Below are 22,704 nucleotides of genomic sequence, written 5' to 3'. Positions count from 1 at the left end.
CTAATTCTCTTCGTGTAGTAGCTTCACTGACTCTGGGAGATTGGGGTTGTGTAGATGGGTCAGACATTGTGTCTCTCAATTAATCGTCTGAAATAGAAGAATCCCTAGGAGGCGAAAAGCACGATGGCATGTAAGTCTTTTCCCCTGCCCTGTCGCGGTGCCTTGGAAATGCTGAGACATCGAAGTACCCATAATTGCTGGAGCGGCTGGCACAGCAGCAGTCGCAGCCTACCTGAACGCAAAACATCACATTGCTCATGACCTCAAGAATGCTCGCGGCGGGCTCTCACAATCACAAGATGTTGTAGATTTCATTACCGATCGCGCCATCCGAAAACGCGTTCTTACCTACCATGTCTTCGAAGACCAGGTTCGCAAACAGCCCAACCATCCCTTCCTCATCTTTGAAGGCAAGGCATGGTCGTACAAACAGTTCTTCGAGGCTTTTACAAGAGTGGGGAATTGGTTGATAGATGACCTTGGCATACAAGTAGATGAGGTGGTTGCTATGGATGGGGGCAATAGCCCAGGGTACCTGATGCTTTGGTTTGCTCTGGACGCGATTGGAGCCGTTCCAAGCTTCGTCAATTGGAATTTGACTGGAACGGGTTTGGTGCATTGCGTGAAAGTGAGTTTGCTGATATCCTGCCCATAGTATTGGGCTGATCATTGCAACAGATATGCAATTCCAGGTTTCTCATCACCGACGCCGATGTCAAGAGCAAAGTCGAACCATGCCGTGCCGACCTCGAGGAAACAGGCATAAAGATTGAATATTTCGATACATCCTCCTTTGCATCTTTATCGAACTCGACACCTATACCAGACTCACGTCGCGAACAACTTACCATGGAGTCTATCCGCTCGCTCATGTATACTTCTGGAACTACTGGATTGCCTAAGGCTGTGATTTTGAGCACCGGTCGCGAGCTCTTGACAGGTTATGGTGTCGCAAAATACTTGGATCTCAAACCAGAAGCCAGAATGTACACATGCATGCCACTTTACCACGGCGCTGCACACGGACTCTGCGTGACACCGATCGTCCATGCTGGCAGCACAATCGTACTAAGCAGGAAATTTTCGCACAAGACCTTCTGGCCCGAAGTAGCAGCTTCAGATGCAACCATCATACAGTACGTCGGCGAGCTCTGCCGATACTTGCTCAATGGCCCAACGAATCCGTACGAGCGAAAACATAAGGTGCAAATGGCCTGGGGCAACGGTATGCGCCCAGATGTATGGGAGCCCTTCCGTGAGCGTTTCAACATACCCATCATCAACGAACTATATGCGGCTACAGATGGATTGGGGTCGACCTTCAACCGTAATGCAGGTCCTTTTACAGCTAATAGCATTGGTCTCCGAGGTCTGATCTGGAATTGGAAGTTTAGGGACCAGGAAGTGAGAGTGAAGATGGACGTTGACACCGAGGATATTATGAGAGATGCAAGAGGCTTTGCGATTCGATGTGGAGTTAACGAACCAGGTCAGGTCTTGCATAGGCTGACACCTGAGACGGTGGCCAGTGCACCGGGTTATTACAACAACGAGGGTGCAACGCAGGGTCGGAGGATCACTGATGTGTTCGAGAAAGGTGATATGTAAGTCTCGGTTGTTAGGAGACTGATGTGCGACAGGCTAACAATAACAGGTGGTTCAAGTCTGGCGATATGATGCGACAGGATGCCGACGGCCGCGTCTTCTTCGTCGACCGCCTTGGTGATACTTTCCGTTGGAAGTCTGAGAACGTGTCCACGAACGAAGTAGCCGACATGATTGGCAAATTCCCACAGATTGCTGAAACTAACGCGTACGGCGTGCTTGTACCTGGTTATGACGGCCGCGCGGGAGCTGCTTCCGTTGTCATGGCGGACGGCGTTACTGAAGCGATATTTGACTTCTCAGCATTGGCGAGGCATGCTAAAGCAGTCTTACCGAGCTATGCTGTACCACTCTTCTTAAGAGTAACACCTGCATTGGAATATACAGGTACCTTGAAGATTCAAAAGGGCAGGTTGAAGAAGGAAGGTGTAGATCCGGACAAGATTACGGGTGAGGATAAACTGTACTGGCTGCCTCCTGGAAGTGATCGGTATCTGCCATTTGCGAAAAAGGACTGGGAAGCCATATTGGAGAAGAGGGTGCGTCTGACATAGCATGAGAACATATTAGATATCTCGGAATTCATTCCAAGTGAAATTGCGCGGTACCAAATCTGATGCTACTTAGGTACGCAATCATAGTATCGACGGATAGTGATGTGAGAGCAGACATGCCTGTATTCTCGTCACGTCGCCCAAGGATGACCTCCTTTCCCAAACTTCGCATCACAAAAAGCCAACTTCGTCAACCTCTTTTCCAAAATCTCTTCCTTGTGCATCTCCATCTCCTCGTAGTCCCAGTTCACACTCACCATGCTGCCTCGCAACCACTCTGCTCTCTCAGTAGAGAGGAAAAGTGTCAAGCCTCCTGTTAGCATGGGATCGTCAAGGGCATACTCTAGATACTGCTTTGGCGGCATATCTGTTGCAACGAGGCCGGGAAAAAGGCTAAATGTGCGGATGCCAGGCTGTTCATGATGAAGGAACTCCATGAACTTGGTTTGCGCGAGTTTACTGGGGATGTAGGAGGAGAAGTCGGGATACATGTCGCCTAACGTTCCTGTCGAGACAGAAATTACTGTGCCCTTGCCGTCCGGTGCTTGGGCGAGGAAGTGGTGCACATTCAGATGTACGGCTTTGACATTGACTTCCTGGGTAGGTGTCAGTAACCATAAAGGGGCATATGGAAAAGAGAGGAATCCTACAAAATCCTGCCACCATTTTCCCGGATCACCCTTGCCGATCATAGCTTGCGTCAAGGATCCGGCGTTATTGACGAGGACATCGATTCGGCCCACTGCCTCCCCTGCTTTCTTCCACAACGTTGCAACATCTTCTTCCTTCGTGATATCGATGGACCCGAAGGAATGTACGGTCGTACCATCTTGGACTGTGGCTTCCAATTTCTCAACAACCTCTTGTAGTCTCTTTTGGTTCCTTCCGGTTATGACGATGGCCTTAGCACCGGCAGTTCTCCATGCTTCAGCAATCGCCCGACCAATGCCACCTGTGGCCCCAGTGATGAGGACTGTCTTGCCTGCAGCTGAGAGAGCAGGGTTGCTAGGATTCAGCAACGGGTTGTTTTTACGATGGACTTTGCTTGTGAGTTGGACAGGCCAAGTTATCGCATCGTAGTCTGGTTGGTCAGCCATTGTCCTGGGAATCGATAAAGGGAATATGTTCCAATTACGAATGGTTGCTTGAGGAGTATGGCATTCATTGTACAATTATTTTCGGTATCCATAATATCATCTGCCGTACCCACAATACGCGGCACGTTGCAACTACCTTCCGGAAAGGGATGCCGATGCCGATGCACGATTGCGGCGCAGACCAACTTCGCTAGTAGGGAACGCACGTCGCATATCCTGCGGATACGGGAATAGGATGCCGAACCATGAACAAGCCTCCTATATCCAGCACTTATGGTGAAATCGTTGGAGGTAGTCAAGAATAAGCCGCGAAGGATGAGGGAGGGGCGTTTCTGCACGGAAGGGATCGCCTCGTCCCCTTCGTCTTCCGCAGCCTCAATCTACACGGGGCGATGCAACTGAGCCGCAGGATCAAACGTAGCGAAATTGTGATATGTGGGATCATAGACAGGCGCGCAATAATGCAAGCCTTCTCTTTCTGTGATATTTTGCCAATCACTCTCCAAGCACAACCCACGATACCTTTCGGTCCTGGCCCGCCACTGGAAGACCAGTCGTCCGAGGAGCACAATGGCTTCAACAGATCCCACACAGACTCCGATCCTTCCTCCGCCGCCCGGCCTAACGACCAACTTCGTGAACCCTCCGACGCTCATGCCGGCCGTGATTGTCGGCACCACGATTATCCATCTCTTCACTCTACCTTTCATACTGGCTCGCGCCTATGTCAATGCATACGTAATGAAAGCATGCTGCATTGAGGACTACCTCTCCTACATCTCATACGTTGGCTGTATCGCCTACACCGCAGCCATCGTGCATGCTGAAACCGTCGGTATGGCTCGACACATGTGGGACATCTCTATGGTGACCTTCACGGAGATATCCTATATCTGCAATATCGTGTTCGTTTGCTACACGGCCACGAGCGGACTCGCGAAGACTGTCGTCTTCTTGCAGCTTAAGAAGATCTTTACCACGAGGTTTCGGGGTGTCGTTTTCTGGGTGATTGTTGGCTCGTTGATTGCTAATGCGCTGTTCTATACTGCCATGTTTTTCCTGTACGTCTTTACATGCTGGCCAAGGGAGAAAATATGGAAACCAAGTATCGAAGGGAAATGTATCGATTCGAACAAACTAAACATGGCTATGGGAACTCTGAATGTCATCAGTGACGTGGAAGCATTCGTGGTACCAGTTTGGGCGATATGGAAGCTGAGTATGAAGCTGCAACGGAAGATCGCGGTCTTGGCGATTTTCGGCGTGGGCGCAATGTGAGTTTTGCAGATGCCATTCAAACGACATGTGAAGACTTTGCTGATGTATATTAGTGCTGTCGCGATTGGTTGTGTAGGACTGTACTATCGAGTCATCCTGCTGCAGCAGTCTGACTTCTCCTGGCTACTGACCCAAGCGGGTTTGATCTGGTAAGTCGATTGTCATACTCCTTTGAAGAGACGCGGGCTTAACACAACTCAGTATGGCTGAACTTGCCATCGTCATCATCGTGGGGTGCTGTCCGTACGTTCCCCGCGTGAAGAATCACCTTCGTCCATCGTCCACACCCGAAAGTTATGAGAATAGCAAGCGGACGCCTGTGCCTTTGAAGCAACGTTCGAAGTTTTATCATCTGGAGAAGTATCTGGATACCAATGCTAGTGTGTCGAACCTCGGGTCGAGTGTCTCGGAAGAGCACCTAGAGCTACACCAATATTGCGAAACAAAGTCTAAGTACCGACCAAAGGGCTTTGGCGGCGACGATCGTGTCATCAGTAAGTTTCGCGCGTAGTGTAGAAACAAACCATTGCTAATAGTTGGACTGTAGTGCGTACTACGCATGTCGAGCAGTCAGTTTCGTAGATACGTGCGCGAGAACTGGGCAATAAGGAGCAGCTCGTCTGGTGTATACTAGTGTTAGATTCCAAATATAAATGGCCCATACAATAACTCCATCGTGTTCCCGCTATCTCCTGTGTACCAAGCTCTAGTCGTTTGTGATGGCTAAAAAGAATGACGCGTGAAGGGTCCGAGTAGATGGAATGGCACGTGCACAACGAGCCGCGCTTTAGCGTTGGCGCGCTCGCGGGTGGCGATCTCTTTAGTCAGCCAGACTGATGAGTTTCGCAGGTCCAGCCGTAGTCTTCACTTGTCAAAGACACAACCTTTTGCGCCGTTCGCTATACAACCTCCACACGAAGCCCGTAACCATATACACGACCGGAATTTATAGCCGAATCCGCTTCAGTATCGAAGATCCATCAACGCTACCACAACCACAACAATGGGAAAGGCCGAAGCAGGCAGCACAAAATGGGTCGCCAACAAGATGAAGTCCAAGGGCTTGCAGCGGTTGCGCTGGTGGTGTGAGCCTTGCCAGAAGCAATGCCGCGACGCAAACGGGTTCAAATGTCACGTTCAGAGCGAGAGCCATGTCCGGAACCTCCAAATCGTTGGCGAGGATCCCAAGAAGTACATCCAGGGCTTCAGCAACGACTTCGAAAGGGACTTTGTGAATCTCTTACGAACTGCGCATAACGAGAAGTGGATTGGAGTAAACAAATTCTACAACGAGTAAGAATTCTTGGTTCATGCGACAGAGAACACACGCTGACTGGCTTTAGGTACATCCGAGACAAGGAACACGTCCACATGAACGCTACGAAATGGAGTTCACTGACCGAGTTTGCCAAACACCTTGGACGGGAGGGTATCTGCCATGTCAAGGAAGACGAGAAAGACGGATTGATGATTGCTTGGAGAGATACTTCTGTTGCAGCTGTAAACAGGCGGAATGAGATCGCGGAGCAAGAGGCTGCTGAGGCTCGAAGCGGTGCTGGCGAAGACAAGATGTTGAAGAAGATGGCAAAGCGTGCACAGGAAGAAGCCGAAGCCAAGAAAGCTATCGAGGCCAAACGAGCAGCGGCTCAAGCGGCTGTCCAACAACAGGTCACCCCACCAGCAGAAGGAGCGTCGCCGACAGAGGAGAAGAAGGCCGACTCCCCGCTCGATGAACAGAAGCCAGGGGATGGGAAGGAAGATGCCGAACAGCCCAAGGCGGATGCAGCGCCTGTTAAGCTAAGCTTCGGCTTGAAAGCCAAGGCTGCGCCTGCGAACAAGGCTGGACTGGGTCAAATGAAGAGCCAGAGCATATTCAAGCGGAAGAAGGACGATGCGACATCGGAGCAAAAGCCGGCGAAGAAAGTTAAGTTATGAGTGATGTTATAGCGCTGGTCTTTTTATATGCATAGCGCGGCGTCGGGGTCATCAGGTTACGGATAGGACAATGGGGCTGGATTGCCAGATAACCCACATACAATATATCGGCACGCAGTGTAGCCGCTTTCAGCGTGTTCTGCAGTCCCTGAAGGCTATCGCGACATTTCGCGTTCGGGTGCACGCGTCATACCATGTCTGACTTAGCGTCGTTCGGCGCGTCTACATCATCGAGACGCGTCTTCCCTACCATATATCTCCACAAACGTCTCCCGCCACTTCGAAAATTTCTCGTTCTTTACTTCTTCGCCCTGCGGATTCGTCGCGACCACGTTGAAACTCTCATCTCCTGTCGCAAGCATGTCTATTCTCACCTTGTCGTCTCTCCCGGACCCCATTCTACATCTAATATGTGTCTACCTCGCGCCTGACCGACCCACTATCAACGACGATGAACACGGCCAATGCCCGACCCTCTACCGTCCTATCATCAGCCTCTCCTTGACCGCACACTCACTCAATCGCATTTCCTCGAGATACATCGCGACCAACATCAGTCTCACAGATACATGCGCGCGCTGGGATCTGTTCCTACGCACCGTAACGACGAACCCTATCTACGCGTCGAACGTCAAATACCTAAGACTTAAAGAGAGCTCGGTCGAAGAAGATATTGGAATGTCAAACGAAAACTCAGCTGAAGAAGAGATTGAGAAATCGCCTTCGAAATACCAATATGAATACATCGCAGACATGTTCAGGGCGTTGACTGGCTTAGAGGCGATGTATGTACATTATGGCATATCGGCATATGCTGCTCATATCGTACACTGTCTTACGCACAAGCCACTGCCGCTATGGGATACGATACGAGTGGTGCGCTTTGATAACACAAACGCCTGGGACGAGGAGTGCGTTGTGCAACTCGATCTCAAGCGCAAAGAGGAAGGAGAAGAGGAAAGCACATACCGCAAATACACTACGGGGACAGAGCAACTCAATGGGAACCTAGAAGGCTTGAACATGACCAAATTTCTCGAAATTCCGAACGTTACTGGCGTCATCGCCACAACTCGCGACTTCGAGAACGATGGCGATGACCAGGACGACGCGGACTGGGCGGACGAAGACGAGGAGGGAACAGATGACGACAGCGATGGGTGGAGTGAGCGCGACTACGAAGACGATAGCGAAGACAGTGATTGGGATTCTGAGGATGAGAGCGATTACGAAGATGATTGGGAAGCTGAGTACGGATTTATTGTACCAAAGGCTGAACCGGTAAAAGATCTACCGGTTCCGAACACTGCGGTTGTAGTTCCTGGCAAAAGTCTTCTAGATTTTTGAGCCTGTGTGGGATATGCAGTTATTTGATTGCTGGGTAAAAGGGACTAGGTATGGTTCTTCTGCTGTTTGTATATTATATTGTATTACTTTGTTAGGTTTTTGGATTCGATCAGGCATCGAATCCAGCAACATCATCCTGAGTAGAGTCTTTTAATGCTAGACATGGCTTCCCGGAGCAACCCGTTCGAACTTGGATTCATAAACTGATTTTGAAAGTATGGAGTAGATAAAACAGTCAATGTCTACTCTTCTCCCAACAAGCCTTTATCGCGCCCTGAGAAACCTGACCGTCATCGGTGGTGCTCCTGCAGTGAAATGGTCCAGAATACCCTCCCAGTAAGCGTTTGCATCCGTTCCTTCATCCAGTACAATGTCAAACTCCGCGACCACCCTTCCGATCACACTCCTCAGTTCCATCAAAGACAGCGCCTTCCCTGCACAGCTATACGAGCCAGTCGAAAACGGTATGAACGCTTGTCTATTGAGTACCAATTCAGGCTTCGTCGTCCATCGCTCAGGAATGAACTGATCAGGTGCAACGAAGTTCCTTGCATCGTGAAATAGGGGAAATAGAGGTATATGCACAATCATGTTCCCTGGGATGAAGCGCCCATTTACCTCCATGCCTTGTGGGGGTGTAACGCGTTGTGAACCGAAAAAGACTGAAGGCCACATGCGCATTGACTCCTGAATTACAGCTTCTAGCATTGGCATGGGGCGCTGGCAGTCGTAATTGTCGATGTTCGCAAGAAACTCAGCGCGGACAGCGGCTATATAATGGGGATGTGTAGCGAGGTGCATGAAGAGGAAGGTCAAGGCTGAGGAAGTCGTTTCGCTGCCGGCGGAAATGATGAGACGTGATTCGCCGTAGAGGAGTTCGCGACCTTCTGGTGTTTTGGGGGTGGAGTTTATGAGGTGTGAGATTAGGTCGGGTTTGGCATCTCGGACCTAGATGAAGCTGTCAGTATTGGTTCCTATTGGAATCCCAAAGGGAGAGACGTCACCTGCATGCGTGCTTTCATCTGACTGACGCTCCAGTCTCGCCACTCCTTCATGGGTCCTGCGAACGAGGTAAGTACACCAATCGCGTTCATCAGCCATGGCATATGATACATGTATCCCAGCGCCTGGACGCTATTCGTGAAAGTAGCAAGAACACTAGCAGCGACATCACTTTGCTCGCCTTTGATGAAGCCCATTGGTTTGCCAAAAGCCAGTGCTGCCATGACGTCGTAGCTGTAGTATGTCGCGTACTCAAACAGTGGAATGGATCTTCCTTCCTCGCTTCTCAATCGTGTAAGCAGCTGATCTGTGAAGTTCTCGACCTGCGGCGCATAGTCCGAAAGCGATATTTTCATCGCGTTGTCCCAGACCTTGCGACGCTGGCGGTGGAATGCCTTGTCGCGGTTGAGATGTAAAGACTTCTCCATGACGTCAAAGAAAGGACCCTTCGATGTACTTGATTGTGCTCCCAGAATTGGTTGAATCGCAGCTGCATCAAAAATAGTGAGCTCACGTGGCCCTGACGGTGTTAGTACTGGATCTGGAAGGAAGTACATAGGTTGGACAGACCTGTCCTAACATAGTCGCCATACCGACTCTGCAACCGCTGCAGAACCCGATGATAATGCAGGCCACTGTCATACGTCTGTTTGACAGTCCACCATCGCGATAGCTTCGCGGCCCAAGGTCCCGGATAGACGTTGAGTGCATGAAAAAAGGCACGGTACGCTCCGATGTACAGCCACAGTGGAACCCAGAAGAAACTCGTCACCAGTGTCGCGGCGACGAATCCAATGTAATAGAATAGAACCCAGTATACGGTAATCGCTAGTCCAAGAATCTGAAGGGTCAAATGGTCGACTTCCACTCGTCGCAGGACAAATTCGTGCAGGATGACCGCCGACAATGGTGCGAACACAAAGACAGTGGTGGGAACCGACTCCATGGTCTGCTGTGTATGAAACTATGATCCCGTCCGAGTGTCCTGGGACTCAGTAGTGATCAGCTGTCTAGACAGTGGCGGCCGACAGATAGTTCTCCGCTGTTAGCCGATTTAGATGTTTTCTCCGCTCCAAACGTATCCTTGAATCAAGTATGGCGGGTGCTAGTATTCTACCGTTGCAATTGCAATGGGTGGTATTTATCGGGAGTACAAAACGTGGAAGATTTGCAGGTGCGTCGTGTTTGCCCGGAAGCCGACAGTCACACGTGGAGAACTGGTGCGAGAACCCGATCGACGGACCCAGTTCATGAAGTGGGACATGCACGGTTCCCGTTTGTCCTGCAAACTGCAGATTGCCATTCCAGTTGGTGCTCCGCAACAGGAATCTTGCCGCATGCTGATTAGCATGCAGGGGTCAGCATTTTATTGCTGGGTTCCGTCACACACTATCGTACATAGCCGACTAGCGCCTCGGTACAAACTCATCTCTGGTTAGTGTTCCAACCTGTCGATATCGTGGAGTTTTCTAGTAGCCCAAAGCTGTCTAGTTCTTTGGGAGAAATGTAGTGTAGCCTCAATTCTCCGAGCACCACCTTATTGGATGCGGGAGTGCCATATTGTGTAACTTCGGTACGTGAATCAGCGTTGCTGCTGCATGCGACGCTTACCCTTTCTGGGACAGGAATGTAAGAGTCCGCCAGGCGAAGCGGTGGCAAGGCCTCCAAACGGTTAGAGCGGATTGAGACAACGGGTATAAGCATGGCAAAAAGGACGTAGTTCCTCTTTCTTTGGTTTTATGAGGATCTTGTCTGGCATTTAGATAGGAGAGCGCATGTCCAAGAACCTTGTCCGGCCAGAGCATGCGCCTGCGTATTATGGTTCCACTGTTGAAGGAGCAAGGTTGTACGGGAAAGATCATCTGTGTACCCTCGTGTCGAGCTAGCATGGTAACTCAAACTGCTCCAAAGATAAGTTCGCTGCGAGTCCGGGAGTAAGCACGAGGTCCTAGCGATCCCGCCCTCCTTTCAAAGTCCTGTCTCTTCCTGCAAGCCCACGGCATTCCCCATCTATGATGACTTCGAGTACGACCGAGTCGGGCGTCTTGCCTGCACCCCCTGGTGTTGAGACAGACTTCAGTGGTGACCGAACCGGTCTTCAAAGTAGGATCATCGTGGTGTATGTCGTGATGACGATACTTTCCACCATCGTGCTTGGACTACGACTGTATACTCGCATCTTCATCCGCCGTATGACAGGGCTGGACGATGCGCTGGTAGTCCTCAGTTGGTGCGGCTGCATAGGATGGATGGTCGTATGTTTCCAATGTGCGTATGCCGCTAGTCACTCTGTACACGACTGACTTCAAGTATAGCTTTCCAGTATGGGTTCGGTCAGCACCTCTGGAATGTGACTATGGAGCAACTGATGGGCTACACGAAGATGCTTGTCGGCATCATGGTGGTGTATGTTTGGACACCAGCTCTGGCCAAACTCTCATTGTTAGCACTCTACTACCGTCTCAATCCGGACCGGAAAGTCCAAGCATCCATCTACGCATTGGCAGTCCTAGTCACCGGATACTCATTGGCTATCACCATCGTCGCCGCCGGACCATGTAATCCGCGAACGCACACCGACCAAAAGTGTCTTACGGATCTCAACCTGTTCATGGCATGTATAAACATTATCACAGACTTCTTGATCCTCTGTCTGCCGATACCTATGTTGCGCGCGTTGCAGTTGCCCATCAAACAAAAGGTATTACTGGGTTTGGTGTTCGCTCTGGGATCTGGGTAAGCATCCCCAGTTGGTGTGCCGTTTCGCGTTGCGTGCTGACAGCCTCTACAGAGTGGTCGTCATATCCACTGTCCGCATTATATATGTCTACAGTATGATCAGTGATCCTGACTCGACTTACAACGTGGCCAAAGCGTGCATTTTCTCTACAGTCGAGCTCAACGGCGGAGTCATTTGCGCTTGTATCGCGCTCTTGAAGCCTTTCATACAGAAGTATATGCCCTGGATACTTTCCCTCTCGAGCGGAAGCGGGAGCGGAGACGGATCCAGAATTCGCAAACTGAAGATGTTTGTGAAGCGAAGCGGAGAGAAGAGCTATGAACTCCAAAGCGCAGATGCAGATGCGACCAAGCATATCGATAACAGATTGGATCGCCGGATCGCCGTAACAAGATCATACAGTGTTTCGGGTTCGAAGACAGGTAAAAGCGATGGCGACAGCATGGAGGATCTCTTTGCGCCGACCGCAGGCTGGAATGGTGGTCGATAATCGCCTGCCATACAATCGTTCGAGGAAGGCGGTTGGAAACTATCGTGGGGACACGCAAGAAAACCGAAAGAGTACTTTGCGCGGGCTTCTCTGAAGACAGCTACTAGAGATAATGCGAGCATGAGCTTGGCGCAAGCCTCAGTACAGTGTCTCCCATTGAAGGACTATAACTTGTTAGAAAGGCTAGTGACCCTACTCCGGAGGCATATAAGAATATGAGCCTTGTGTATGTATCTTTGTAAAAGGAATCAACATGTTTTCGAGAAGCCTAGTCGAGCTCTGATATAGATTTGCTTATAAGGGTGCCAGACGATCGAAAACATAATGGTTAGCGGTCACGTCATTAAGGATTTCCCAGCACTTACGCAACGAGAGTAAAGCCAGCTTCGTCAGGTCAGGCCAGGCCAGGGTATCAATTTACTGTTCGTTAACTACAAGCGCGATAGATCAGACCTTCGAACCTCAAGCGTCAACCTCTGCCCTTAGATTCTGGCGTCCACGAGCGATCGCATCGCCTAGATCCATGTTGGAAGCTTGCCCGCGCATGCTCGAGATGAAGCGACGTCCACCGTCCTTTTGTATCTTCTGCTTTTCCTCCTCCTCTCTATCCTTGATTTCCTGTTGTCGAACACGCTCGGCCCGCTGCTCCTCGAGCGATGTCGCCTCTGCTTGCATAGCGGCGAGACGATCGGCCGCGCTCTGATGGGCTTCAGCATCATCAGGTTGTTTTCTAGGCGGCGTGCGATCCCGTCGTCGGTATGTATGGCGGTCGCGAAGGTCGCCACGATCCTCTCTCCTACGCGGTGATTGAGAACGATCTCGCCGGCTGCCGTGCTTGCGATAGGGTGATCGTGAGCGAGATCTTGACCGTCTACGGTGGCTGTCACGATCGCGACGATCGTCGCGATCCTCCCTCCTGCGCGGCGAGCGTGATCGATGACGCCGGCTGTGTTTGTGCTCTCGCTCTCTGCTCCGCTCCCTATCCCGATGTTTGTGCTTTCGCTCTCGCTCTTTCTCTTTCTCGCGCTTCTCAGCATATTTGGCCTCTTTCTGCGCGTCCTTCATAGCCTTCAACTGCATCTCCATCTTCTGCTTTTGTATCATGAGGAGCGGATCTTGCAGGACTTTCTTTTGCGTGTCGCGAGCGTTATTCGCGTTGGGATCGGCAGCGGCGGCATCGATGCCGACGGCAGCACCTTTCTGTAGGCTCTGTGTGTCGTTGTCTTTCAACAGATTGTCAATCCTGCGCTTGCCCAGTAGGTAGCCCTCGCGCTCCTCCGTAACGCCTGCATCACCACTTGGGCCCGCGTACATCCAGTCTACCCGTCGCTGCACGACTTTGCCGCCATTCTCAGCTTGCAATCGTTGAAGCTCCTCGATTTGTGCTTCTTCTTCGCGTTCCTTGCGAAGTTTCTCGATCAATTTGCGCTCCTCGAGCGCAGACTTCTCCTCTTTCCATACCCTCTCTTGATTCTTGCGCAAGTGCGGATGCCAGGATTTCTTCAGGTTGAGGTCGCCTCCCATGTTTGCGGATGGTGAATGCGATGTGGATGTGATGTAGGTGTGAGAAGGTAAAGGAAGGAAGGCTGGGCTGGATGATGCGCCACAGGCCGCCAAGACGCTAAGTCGGGCCCCACCCAAAAGTTACTGTAACCTCCGCGACTTCTCCGCAAAAGTTTCGAGTGAACAAGTGCGCCTGCATATCGCCCGAGCATACACATTGCGCCAGACTTTGCTCTGCTCCAATAACGTTGTGCGCATTTCATACCATCCAATACGCTTCGTTTGCACAGCAATTCGTACGACACAGCAATGGCGACACGCAAACGAAACGAATACCTTGACGTCGAGGAAAGCGAGGATGAGGAGAGGGGCTACGATTCCGAAGAAGAGAGCAGAGCGCGCATGCTCCCGGCATCAAAGCGACAAAAAGTAGACCACGACTCTGAGGACGAAGAACGAGACGAAGAAGTGGATGGAGAAGAGGACCAAGGTTCCGGCGAAGACGAGGACGACGAGGACGAGCAACACGCGGCGAAGCGCTTTCCATCCAAGAACGCCGAACTAGCACATCTCGAGAAACTTGCTGCATCTCTTCCCTCAGAACTGAAGCTACAATCCACAAAGCTTGGAAAAGCCTTACCACCATCGTCACTCAAGAAAGACAAGTCCGGCGTGATATACCTCTCGCGCGTCCCACCCTTCATGAAACCAGCCGTAATGCGCTCGCTCTTGACACCATATGGCGCTGTGGGCCGCATTTTCCTGACTCCAGAAACCAGTACCTCCCGTACTCAGCGCCTGCGCAACGGAGGCACGCGTCGCAAACTTTTCCTTGATGGCTGGGTAGAATTTATACACAAGCGCGATGCCAAATTCGTCGCCGAGAACTTGAATGCACAGACAATGGGGGGTAAGAAGAGGGGCAGGTGGCATGATGAAGTGTGGAATATCCGATACTTGAGTGGAGTTAAGTGGCACAATCTGGTCGAGCAGATCCAGAATGAGAACGCAGAGCGTGCGGCAAGACTCAGGTTCGAGATTGCACAGGGCAAGAAAGAGAACAAGGCATTCTTGGAGAATGTGGAGAGAGGCAAGGTTGCTAGTGGAATTGAGGCTACAAGGCGGAAGAGAGGGGATGATGTTGACGGTAATAATGCGGCAGTGGAGGCAGCAGAAGCAGTGCAGGAAGCAGATGGGAAGCCAAAGAGGAGGAAGGGAAGGCTAGAGTTCTCGCAACACACGACTACGAGCAAGGCGATGAAGAAGCCCGAGCCAGGCCAGGATGTGAACAGGGTATTGAGTAGTATGATGTAAAGTGAGGCGCATGATATCCAAGAATATGAGTATATTTCAGACTTCAAACTATGTCTGGTGTCCTGTATGAGGTGGAACTTCGTACCGTAATGCAATAAGTGTAACGCCAAATTCCCAATGTCTTTTCGCATGGACAACGCCGGCCCTTTAGAGCAAAATGCCAGGGTATAGTACAATAGTTTCGTTTTCTCGCCTCCTTAAATCGCTGTTCCTCGCTCGAAGCTGTCCCGTATCTCGCTTGTGTATTTGTTGTAGAAGCGCGAGAGCTTGTCGTTGAACTGCTTGTTCTTCTGGTTGATGTACGTGACATCGCCGACATCCTGTTCGTCGCGTATACCCCTTGCGGCCCTGGCCTTCAACCTTGCACGCTCGCCCTTCTCCAGGTCTTCTACTAGCCTATCGACAGCTTCTTTGGATGGCTTGTGATCGTGGCTATACGCTTCGTCGACTGGTGTGTTGATGCGCCCTTGGTTATCGACTGTGTAAATCTCGCCTGCGTCCGTCTCAACGAGTTGGAGAAGGCCGGAAGATACTTGCGATTGCAGTTTCTTTGCTTTCTCCTCTGCGTACGCTTCCATATCTACTTTGCTCATCTGACCAATCTGCCTTTTGTACACCTTGTTCGCCTCGTTCCTGTAGTCTGCAAATGCGACACCATCCCTGTTCTTCGCTTTCTTCTTAAGTCTCTTGTCCCAACTTTCGCTCTCTTCAACCGTGTAGTCCCAATTCCTTTTACGCTCGAAATCAGGGTCTTCGGATTTCAAGAGTTTGTAGGAGGCTTTCTCGTTGAGTGCGCCGAGTTTGGAAATTTGCGCAAGGCGAGAGCTACGATCTTCAGCATCGCGGACCTCGCGCTCTGTCGCTTTACGGCCGTTTACTTTGGCGGCTTGGAGCGCTTTGAAGCGGGCCATTCGTGCGGCAAGGGCGACCTTCGGGTCGGGGTTTGTCGTTGTGGCTAAGGAGTTATCTTCTGGCGCAGTGACTTCCTGGTTGGAAGTCGCATCCGGTGTAGGTGTTTCGGTCGCGCTCATGGTGGTTGAGGCTTCCGCTTCGTCGATTTTCAGTGGTGCAGACACGGTGATGATCTCGTCGTCGGTCTTTGAAGGGGCTTCAGACGCATGCGCCGCTTCGTCTATTTTTACTGGGTTGGCCATGGTGGGTGATTGTTGCTATGAGGACAGTCGCTCTTCCGCGAATTGCTGGATTGACGACTGCCAAGAAACTAGCGCGACCGCCATTGATGCGACAGCCTCAACCACGGATAGAAGCTATCTACTTAACATCATCATTATCACAACATCCAAGTAAAGGTATGCGAGGTTAACGAGGTAACAAACGCAACCAGGATAAAACATACGGATGGCTCGATGCATTAGTTGTCCGTCATATTCCGACCTTTACTACCATACTTTTCCATGTTCTGCTCACCCATCTGGTCTACATCGCGACCCGCATATCTTTTCCTACGTTTAGCAATACCTGAATTATAATTATATTGCTTTGTGGAGATACTCACAAGATATTCCACCACTAGCAATGACGTTTTCGCTAGAATTGGTCTCAATGGCAGGGAACACTAAGTAGGTGACCACCCCACCACCAAATGTAAAGTCTGTGGGGCTGGATTTCAGTAGCTTCCCTACGACTGCTTCTTTCATATGGGTAAAGGTTAAACAGAAAGGATGCATATATAAAAGCTTGGCTACCACGTCTCATAACAACTAACAACAGATCAAGCGCACCTGCAGACCGCAAGCTGCAGTGCAAGGAAGTCAACTCATTAGACTTTCATCATGGCATTTTCCATCTACATCGTCCTTGCGCTCGCGACCTTCGCGAGTACATTTTCAACTCTTCACCCCCGCCAATCTTCAACCGTAACCGTCGACCCAGCCAAAATCTACCAGACCATAGATGGCTTCGGTATATCTGAGACCTTCCAACGCGCAAACCAAATACATGCCCTCTCGCCCTCACTTCAGCGTTACGCCCTAGATCTGCTCTTTAACCGTACTTCAGGCGCCGGCTTTTCTATCCTTCGTAATGGTATTGGTTCATCTCCGGACTCTAGTAGCGACCACATGGTTTCCATTCAACCCAAGAACCCCGGTGGTCCAAACGCAGTGCCGAAATATGTATGGGATGGTAATGATAACAGCCAAGTTTGGGTCAGTACGGAGGCAGTGAAGACGTATGGTGTGGATACTGTATATGCAAACGCATGGTCAGCACCAGGCTATATGAAAACGAACAACAATGATGCGAATGGAGGATCACTCTGTGGAGTATCTGCAGCTAGTTGTTCGAGTGGAGACTGGAAACAAGCATACGCAAACTACCTGGCACAGTACATCGTTTACTATAAGGATATCGGTGTAAACATCACGCATCTGGGATTCCTGAACGAACCTGATCTTACGACAAGTTATGCCAGTATGAGAAGCAACGGACAACAGGCCGCAGACTTCATCAAAGTGCTCAGGCCGACGCTCGACAAAGCAAATCTTACGAGTGTCAAGATTACTTGCTGTGATGCTGAGGGGTGGAGTAGTCAGCAGGGTATGATGGGTGCTCTGAATGGCGTGAGTAGTATGTTAGGTACGATTACTGCGCAGTAAGCCACTCCTTCTCTCTGCAGGCGTTAATTCCATGCATTAACAACGATCCAGTTCCTACACATCTCAACCTAACAGCCCAATAAATACCCCGCACAATGTCTGGCAAACAGAGAATGCGGATCTTCAAGGCCCTTGGGCAACAGCATTTTACAGTAACAACGGCGCAGGCGAAGGACTGAACTGGGCGAACAAAATTCATACTGCTCTTACAACTGCCAACGCCTCAGCATACTTATACTGGATCGGCGTCCAAGGCGGAGCAACAAACAGCAAGCTCATTCGCATCTCCGATGATAAGAAGTCAGTAATACCTAGTAAGCGTCTTTGGGCATTTGCGAATTGGAGTAGGCATGTGCGACCAGGCGCGGCGAGGATAGGCGCGAGTGGCGGTCCGAGTGGAAGTCGAGTTAGCGCTTTCAGGAATGTGGATAAAAGCTTAGCGGTGCAAGTTATACAAGGAGGGACAGTAACAGGTACGGTGACAGTCAAAGTGAACGGCTTTGTCGCGTTTGCGGCCAAGGCATGGATCACAGACAATGGGCATGATTGCGATGAAATAGTGGCGACGCTGACAGCGGATGGGACTAGTGTTAGCGCGCAGGTGCCGGGAAGAAGCATGGTGACTTTCGTGCTTAGCCCATCCATGTAGATGAGATCACTTGTAACGGTATTAGAAATGTTTGTCTTTAGTAAGGCCGGGCAAGATACGGCTTGATCGTGGATCGTGACGATGTGTGTATCTAAATTTTCTTACAGGACAGTGGTATCTAGATGGGCTCGTCTCTTGGCTCGATGAGCACCTCGTTCACGGAAACATGCTCCGGCTGCTTGAGCGCATACACAATGCATTCCGCAACATTCTCTGGGTCCAGAACCTTTGCTCCGCTTGGCTCTCCAAACTTCTTCAACGCCTCTTGGTCTGTGCTCATACCCAAGAGATCAGTTGCCACATTTCCTGGCTGCACGGCAGTGACTCTCAGTCCAGTACCAGCAGTCTCGAGCCTTAAGCTTTGTAGTGTAGCTTCGACAAAGAACTTAGATGCGGAGTAGACGCCTAGGCCAGGGAAGACCTTCCGTCCAGCATCCGAGGAGATGGCAAGGAGGTGGCCCTTTCCACGTTTGAGCATCGAAGGCACGATGGACGAGATGACGTTGAGGAGACCTTTGCAGTTGACGTCGACGGTTTGGTTCCACTGGTCTGTGTATGTGTTGGCCATCATGGTGAAGTACATCACTCCTGAAACATTCACGAAGATATCGACAGGTCCAAGTTGGCTCTCTGCTGCAGCAACGAGGGCTTCAACCTGAGATTTGTCGGTAACATCGGTCTTCTGTGTAATGACCTTGCCTTCGCGGATGACGAGTCGCTTCTTTAGATCTTCTAGGGCGTCGATGCGACGAGCTGCAAGGGCGACATGGCAGCCCTCTCGGGCAAGAGCGGTGGCGGTGGCAGCGCCAATACCAGATGATGCACCCATGACTACGGCAACCTTACCGAAGAGAGGACCTCTTCGGGGAAGCTTAGCAGAGCCTCCTGCTGCGTCCTGCTGCGTAGGAGGCTTTGGTAGCCATCCTCGTGCATACCAGTGCCGTGTGTAAGTCTCAAGAAGTACTTGGTCCACCTTCGGGCGCTCTACTGCAAGTCGTAGCGGCCTGGTCTTCGCATTATCGAGTACGACGACATCCCTGAGAAACTCGATGCTAGGCATACCGCTTCGCAGGATATCGACCGTGAAGGCACCATCACCACCCTTGGCAGAACCACGCTTGTCATCCCAAAGACTGGTCCACTTCTCAAATTCCATTGGCTGAGTTGGGTAACCTAGCGCGTTGAGATCTTGGAAGACCTTGCTGACATCGACTGGATCGGGGTCTCCAATGTGGAAAATGGTTTGGTCAGTCTCGGTTTGGTTGCTGAGGTGCATTATGGCCTTGCTGACGAAGTCGACTGGGGTCATCTCCGCACGCCAGCCCTTGACATCAGGATAGTGGCCGATTCTGACTGACTCAACAATCATGGCGGTCAACAGATCCCATGCGTTAGCAGCACCTGTCTCGCTGTGGCCACTGATGGTTCCAAGACGGTGGATCTTGATGGGAAGACCTCTTCGACCAGCCTCCAGAGCAAGCTGTTCGGCCACCCACTTTGTCTGACCGTAACCATCGGCGAGTTTGGTTACTTCATCAACATCAAGCATAGCGTCTTCTGACCACCCTTCACGACCTTTGGCAGGAAGGAGCACTCCGTTAGTAGAAATATACTGCACGGTGGCACCGCCTTGAGCAGCAAGACGAAGAACCTCTCTTGTACCACCAACGTTGGGTTTCTGCAATGCAGCGTAGGGATAAACCAAGTTGACAGTGGCAGCCGCATGGACTATTACATCAATGCGTTCCGCCAACGTCTTGAACGTGTCAGGAGCTAGACCAAATCGCTTACGCGACAGGTTTCCTGGAAGAATCTCGACACGCTCCATGATGTTATCGCTCCACAGACCAAAGTCCAGCAGGTTCCTGCGTATCCTAGCAATACCGGCAGGTATATCGTCTTGTGAGGAATCGGCAAACCGGACCATGCATACGATCTGAGCCGACGTGCTCTCGAGTAGATCTCTGAGAAGGAAAGCACCCAAGAAGCCGGTGACACCAGTAAGTAGCACGGTCTTCGCATCTTTGAGCGCACACATCTTGGCATCTTTGGGCTGGATCTCCTTATCCAGTACAGAATCTGCACGTAAGACAGCAGGTAAATTTTCCTGTACTTCGGCGGTATGTCCGTCACGAATAGCACGGACAGTGTCCAGATGGCCATTAAGCGTTGCTGGAGTAGCGAGGCGTGCCACTGGTACCCTAAATCCGAATGTGTTTGATAAGCGCGCAGCCAGGTCGGCAAGTAGCAGTGAGTGACCACCTAGATCGAAGAAGTTGTATTCGGGGGTAATGGAGCTTGGGCTGATGCTCAATATAGATGCCCAGATTTCCGTAATCTGCTCGATGGAGATGGGGCTCTGCTCGAATTTTCGTGCGCTTCCAGTAGGAGATGCAGGCCTGGGAGGAGGAAGAGCTTTGAGATTAACCTTCCCAGATACGTCGCTTGTTGGAAGGCTATCCATCTCCACCCAAAGTGCGGGTATCATATAGTGGGCGAGATATGCCATCAACATACGTCTGGCAGTCGAGCTGCGGCCGGTTCGGTCGATCTCAACTTCTGGACGCTCTGTAGACGTATCCTTGTCCCTCACAATGTATGCAACCAGTTGTCTGTCAATGCCTTCCCCGAAGGGTACTACAGCGCAATGGCTGACAGCTAAGTGGTTGAGGATTGCGCTCTCGACCTTTCCAGGTACCACAGAGTATCCGCGGATTTTGATCATAGCGCCAACACGGCCAGTAATCTCGAGCAACCCATTCGATAAAAGGCGTGCTTTGTCACCAGTCCTGTACATGCGAGCACCGATCTTCGAGCTGTACTGATTCCGAATGAAAGCCTTGGCGGTAGTCTCCGGGCGATTTAGGTATCCTCGAGCAAGCAAATGCCCACCTACGCAAAGCTCTCCGTTCTCTCCTTCATCCACTTTCTGGCCACTCTCGTCCACGATATAGATGTATTTCCTATCGATGAGGGGAGGTCCCACAGGACAGTAGGCGGCATCCTTATCCAGCTTCTCAAGCATATCCTTGATATCTCCAGAAGCAATCTCGTGTGTCTCACATGCGCTGTATACATTGAGTAGGCGAGTATTGGGTAAAGCTTTGATACCACGACGTGCAAGGTCGGTGGTCACAACTTCGCCGTTTAGCCAAACAGTCTTCAGGTTCGGCAGACGCGTCTCCAGCGCTTGGTGACGAGCAAGAACGGCAGAGAAAAGTGTTGGTGTGAAGAGAGTTTCGGTGATCTTCTTCGAGGCAAGCAAATCGACAAGCATGCGCGGGTCATAGCTTGCTTCGTCCGGTACAGCAACAACTGTTGCACCTCGCAGCAGCGGGCGTAGAATTTCCCACACGAAAAAGACATTGCAGGCTACTCGATCGCCTGGTTGTACGTCCGAAAGCCCGAAGCGAAGGTTATATGAGAGAACTGCTGCTCGATGTGGATTCGCGATGCCTTTCGGCTTACCGGTCGTTCCACTGGAGTATGCAACAAATGCCAAGCGGTCCAAATCGGTGTCCTCGGGCAGTGGCTTCAGCTTAGACTCATCTAGCAGGCCGTTCGTAGTTGAGCTGGTTTCATCCAGAACAACAAGCGGGGTGCTTCCCTTGATCTTGCCAACTTCGGCGCTGATAGTAACCACGAGAGTCGGCTGAGCATCCTCGAGAACGTCCGCAAGGAGATCGGGAGGATAGGCCAGTTCCAGGACCAAAAATGCACCACCGGCCCGTAGTGCTGCTAGACAGGCGATTACATAGTCGGCGGATCGCGGCAACAGGACACCAACCAAGCTGTCACGGCCGACGCCATGGCCCCGCAGCCGTTCGGCGAGGGCAGCGACTTTGTCGTGGAGCTCTTGGTAAGTGTATGTATGATTGTCGTCTTCCAACGCAATCAGATCCGGGGTAGCATGGACCTGTTTCGTGAAAAGTGCCGAAAGGTCCTTGGTAGTGTCGATGACGGACATGGTCTGGAATTTTCCAAAGGAGGGGCAGATGGAGAATCAAAGCTTGCGAGTGACGGGTACCCAACGTCTTATTTATCGAATTGCGCTCCCCATAAGTCAAACCGACTGTTCTCGTTGAGTGATGCAAAGCGTGGGGAATTTGGCTCGTTGAGGGTGAGATGGCTCGCTAATTCCTTCGTGCATCATGGCACTTTCCTTGTCTTGAGGTGGTGCCGAGAGCGCCTGCCGATAACGTCATTTGCTAGCGTCGACTAACAATTCCACAAACCCATATTATTGCTCAGTGATGCGCATCGTTGAAGCCGTCGGAATGCTCCCGGTGGCTGGTTGGCTCTTTGTTGACAGCTTGCATGATCACCATCCAGGTTGCTGCCGATACAATGTGGCCGCTTGTCGGGTCGTCGCGCGATAGCCCCAGCCTAGAAAACTCGTAGTGCTCCATCAGTGGATAGTGGACGGTCGCGTGGCTGCTGCTGACACTGCTTGGGCATTGTTGGGGACCTGGGGATACGTGAGGCGTCGTGGGCTTGCGTCGTCACGCTGGGCAAGAGTCGAGGCAGATCTCCGTACTGTGCACAACCAGCATTGCTGTGTGGTTGAGAGTT

The 22,704-nt window shown here is 51.2% G+C and overlaps 12 protein-coding genes across 12 annotated transcripts; 7 read left to right on the top strand and 5 right to left on the bottom strand.

Annotated features, from left to right (window-relative positions):
• Positions 1–123: 123 nt before the first annotated feature.
• On the top strand, positions 124–2,159 carry CC77DRAFT_1059918 (long-chain fatty acid transporter-like protein; the record flags this gene model as incomplete). The annotated part of the gene is made up of 4 exons (XM_018528291.1): positions 124–130; positions 186–628; positions 679–1,604; positions 1,655–2,159. The coding sequence occupies 4 exons, from the start codon at positions 124–126 to the stop codon at positions 2,157–2,159; spliced, it is 1,881 nt and encodes a 626-aa protein (XP_018387429.1).
• Positions 2,160–2,243: 84 nt separating this feature from the next.
• On the bottom strand, positions 2,244–3,541 carry CC77DRAFT_768800 (NAD(P)-binding protein). The gene is made up of 2 exons (XM_018533128.1): positions 2,810–3,541; positions 2,244–2,755 (listed from the first exon to the last, which is right to left on the bottom strand). The coding sequence occupies exons 1-2, from the start codon at positions 3,254–3,256 to the stop codon at positions 2,291–2,293; spliced, it is 912 nt and encodes a 303-aa protein (XP_018387428.1). The 5' UTR covers positions 3,257–3,541; the 3' UTR covers positions 2,244–2,290.
• Positions 3,542–3,826: 285 nt separating this feature from the next.
• On the top strand, positions 3,827–5,116 carry CC77DRAFT_1093477 (hypothetical protein; the record flags this gene model as incomplete). Its single annotated transcript, XM_018529680.1, has 4 exons — positions 3,827–4,530; positions 4,588–4,683; positions 4,736–5,028; positions 5,082–5,116. 4 exons carry the CDS (start codon positions 3,827–3,829, stop codon positions 5,114–5,116), a joined length of 1,128 nt encoding a protein of 375 aa, XP_018387427.1.
• Positions 5,117–5,537: 421 nt separating this feature from the next.
• Positions 5,538–6,469, top strand: CC77DRAFT_932040 (hypothetical protein; the record flags this gene model as incomplete). The annotated part of the gene is made up of 2 exons (XM_018534242.1): positions 5,538–5,827; positions 5,878–6,469. The coding sequence occupies 2 exons, from the start codon at positions 5,538–5,540 to the stop codon at positions 6,467–6,469; spliced, it is 882 nt and encodes a 293-aa protein (XP_018387426.1).
• CC77DRAFT_774344 (hypothetical protein) lies at positions 6,353–7,948 on the top strand. The gene has a single exon (XM_018533135.1). The coding sequence runs from the start codon at positions 6,830–6,832 to the stop codon at positions 7,814–7,816; it is 987 nt and encodes a 328-aa protein (XP_018387425.1). The 5' UTR covers positions 6,353–6,829; the 3' UTR covers positions 7,817–7,948.
• CC77DRAFT_768795 (cytochrome P450) lies at positions 7,949–10,094 on the bottom strand. Its single transcript, XM_018533127.1, has 3 exons — positions 9,389–10,094; positions 8,821–9,338; positions 7,949–8,764 (listed from the first exon to the last, which is right to left on the bottom strand). Exons 1-3 carry the CDS (start codon positions 9,762–9,764, stop codon positions 8,081–8,083), a joined length of 1,578 nt encoding a protein of 525 aa, XP_018387424.1. The 5' UTR covers positions 9,765–10,094; the 3' UTR covers positions 7,949–8,080.
• A 739-nt stretch (positions 10,095–10,833) lies between these two features.
• On the top strand, positions 10,834–12,048 carry CC77DRAFT_932796 (hypothetical protein; the record flags this gene model as incomplete). The annotated part of the gene is made up of 3 exons (XM_018534278.1): positions 10,834–11,086; positions 11,134–11,554; positions 11,610–12,048. The coding sequence occupies 3 exons, from the start codon at positions 10,834–10,836 to the stop codon at positions 12,046–12,048; spliced, it is 1,113 nt and encodes a 370-aa protein (XP_018387423.1).
• A 163-nt stretch (positions 12,049–12,211) lies between these two features.
• On the bottom strand, positions 12,212–13,703 carry CC77DRAFT_768792 (hypothetical protein). Its single transcript, XM_018533126.1, has one exon. It carries the CDS (start codon positions 13,570–13,572, stop codon positions 12,511–12,513), a length of 1,062 nt encoding a protein of 353 aa, XP_018387422.1. The 5' UTR covers positions 13,573–13,703; the 3' UTR covers positions 12,212–12,510.
• A 25-nt stretch (positions 13,704–13,728) lies between these two features.
• Positions 13,729–14,988, top strand: CC77DRAFT_1019002 (hypothetical protein; the record flags this gene model as incomplete). The annotated part of the gene is made up of 1 exon (XM_018524735.1): positions 13,729–14,988. A coding segment is annotated over exon 1 (1,000 nt), but the record flags the coding sequence as incomplete, so codon positions are not given.
• On the bottom strand, positions 14,964–16,130 carry CC77DRAFT_768790 (pre-mRNA-splicing factor syf2). Its single transcript, XM_018533125.1, has one exon. The coding sequence runs from the start codon at positions 16,017–16,019 to the stop codon at positions 15,063–15,065; it is 957 nt and encodes a 318-aa protein (XP_018387420.1). The 5' UTR covers positions 16,020–16,130; the 3' UTR covers positions 14,964–15,062.
• A 408-nt stretch (positions 16,131–16,538) lies between these two features.
• CC77DRAFT_1048955 (putative endo-exoxylanase) lies at positions 16,539–18,132 on the top strand (the record flags this gene model as incomplete). Its single annotated transcript, XM_018527563.1, has 2 exons — positions 16,539–17,479; positions 17,535–18,132. The coding sequence occupies exons 1-2, from the start codon at positions 16,659–16,661 to the stop codon at positions 18,130–18,132; spliced, it is 1,419 nt and encodes a 472-aa protein (XP_018387419.1). The 5' UTR covers positions 16,539–16,658.
• A 118-nt stretch (positions 18,133–18,250) lies between these two features.
• Positions 18,251–22,099, bottom strand: CC77DRAFT_932087 (acetyl-CoA synthetase-like protein; the record flags this gene model as incomplete). Its single annotated transcript, XM_018534246.1, has 1 exon — positions 18,251–22,099. One exon carries the CDS (start codon positions 22,097–22,099, stop codon positions 18,251–18,253), a length of 3,849 nt encoding a protein of 1,282 aa, XP_018387418.1.
• Positions 22,100–22,704: the final 605 nt, after the last annotated feature.

Source organism: Alternaria alternata, assembly GCF_001642055.1.
Source record: "Alternaria alternata strain SRC1lrK2f unplaced genomic scaffold CC77scaffold_7, whole genome shotgun sequence".
NCBI lineage: Eukaryota > Fungi > Ascomycota > Dothideomycetes > Pleosporales > Pleosporaceae > Alternaria > Alternaria alternata.
Note: the sequence above shows the minus strand (reverse complement) of the source record. Positions and strands in the feature narration are given on the sequence as shown.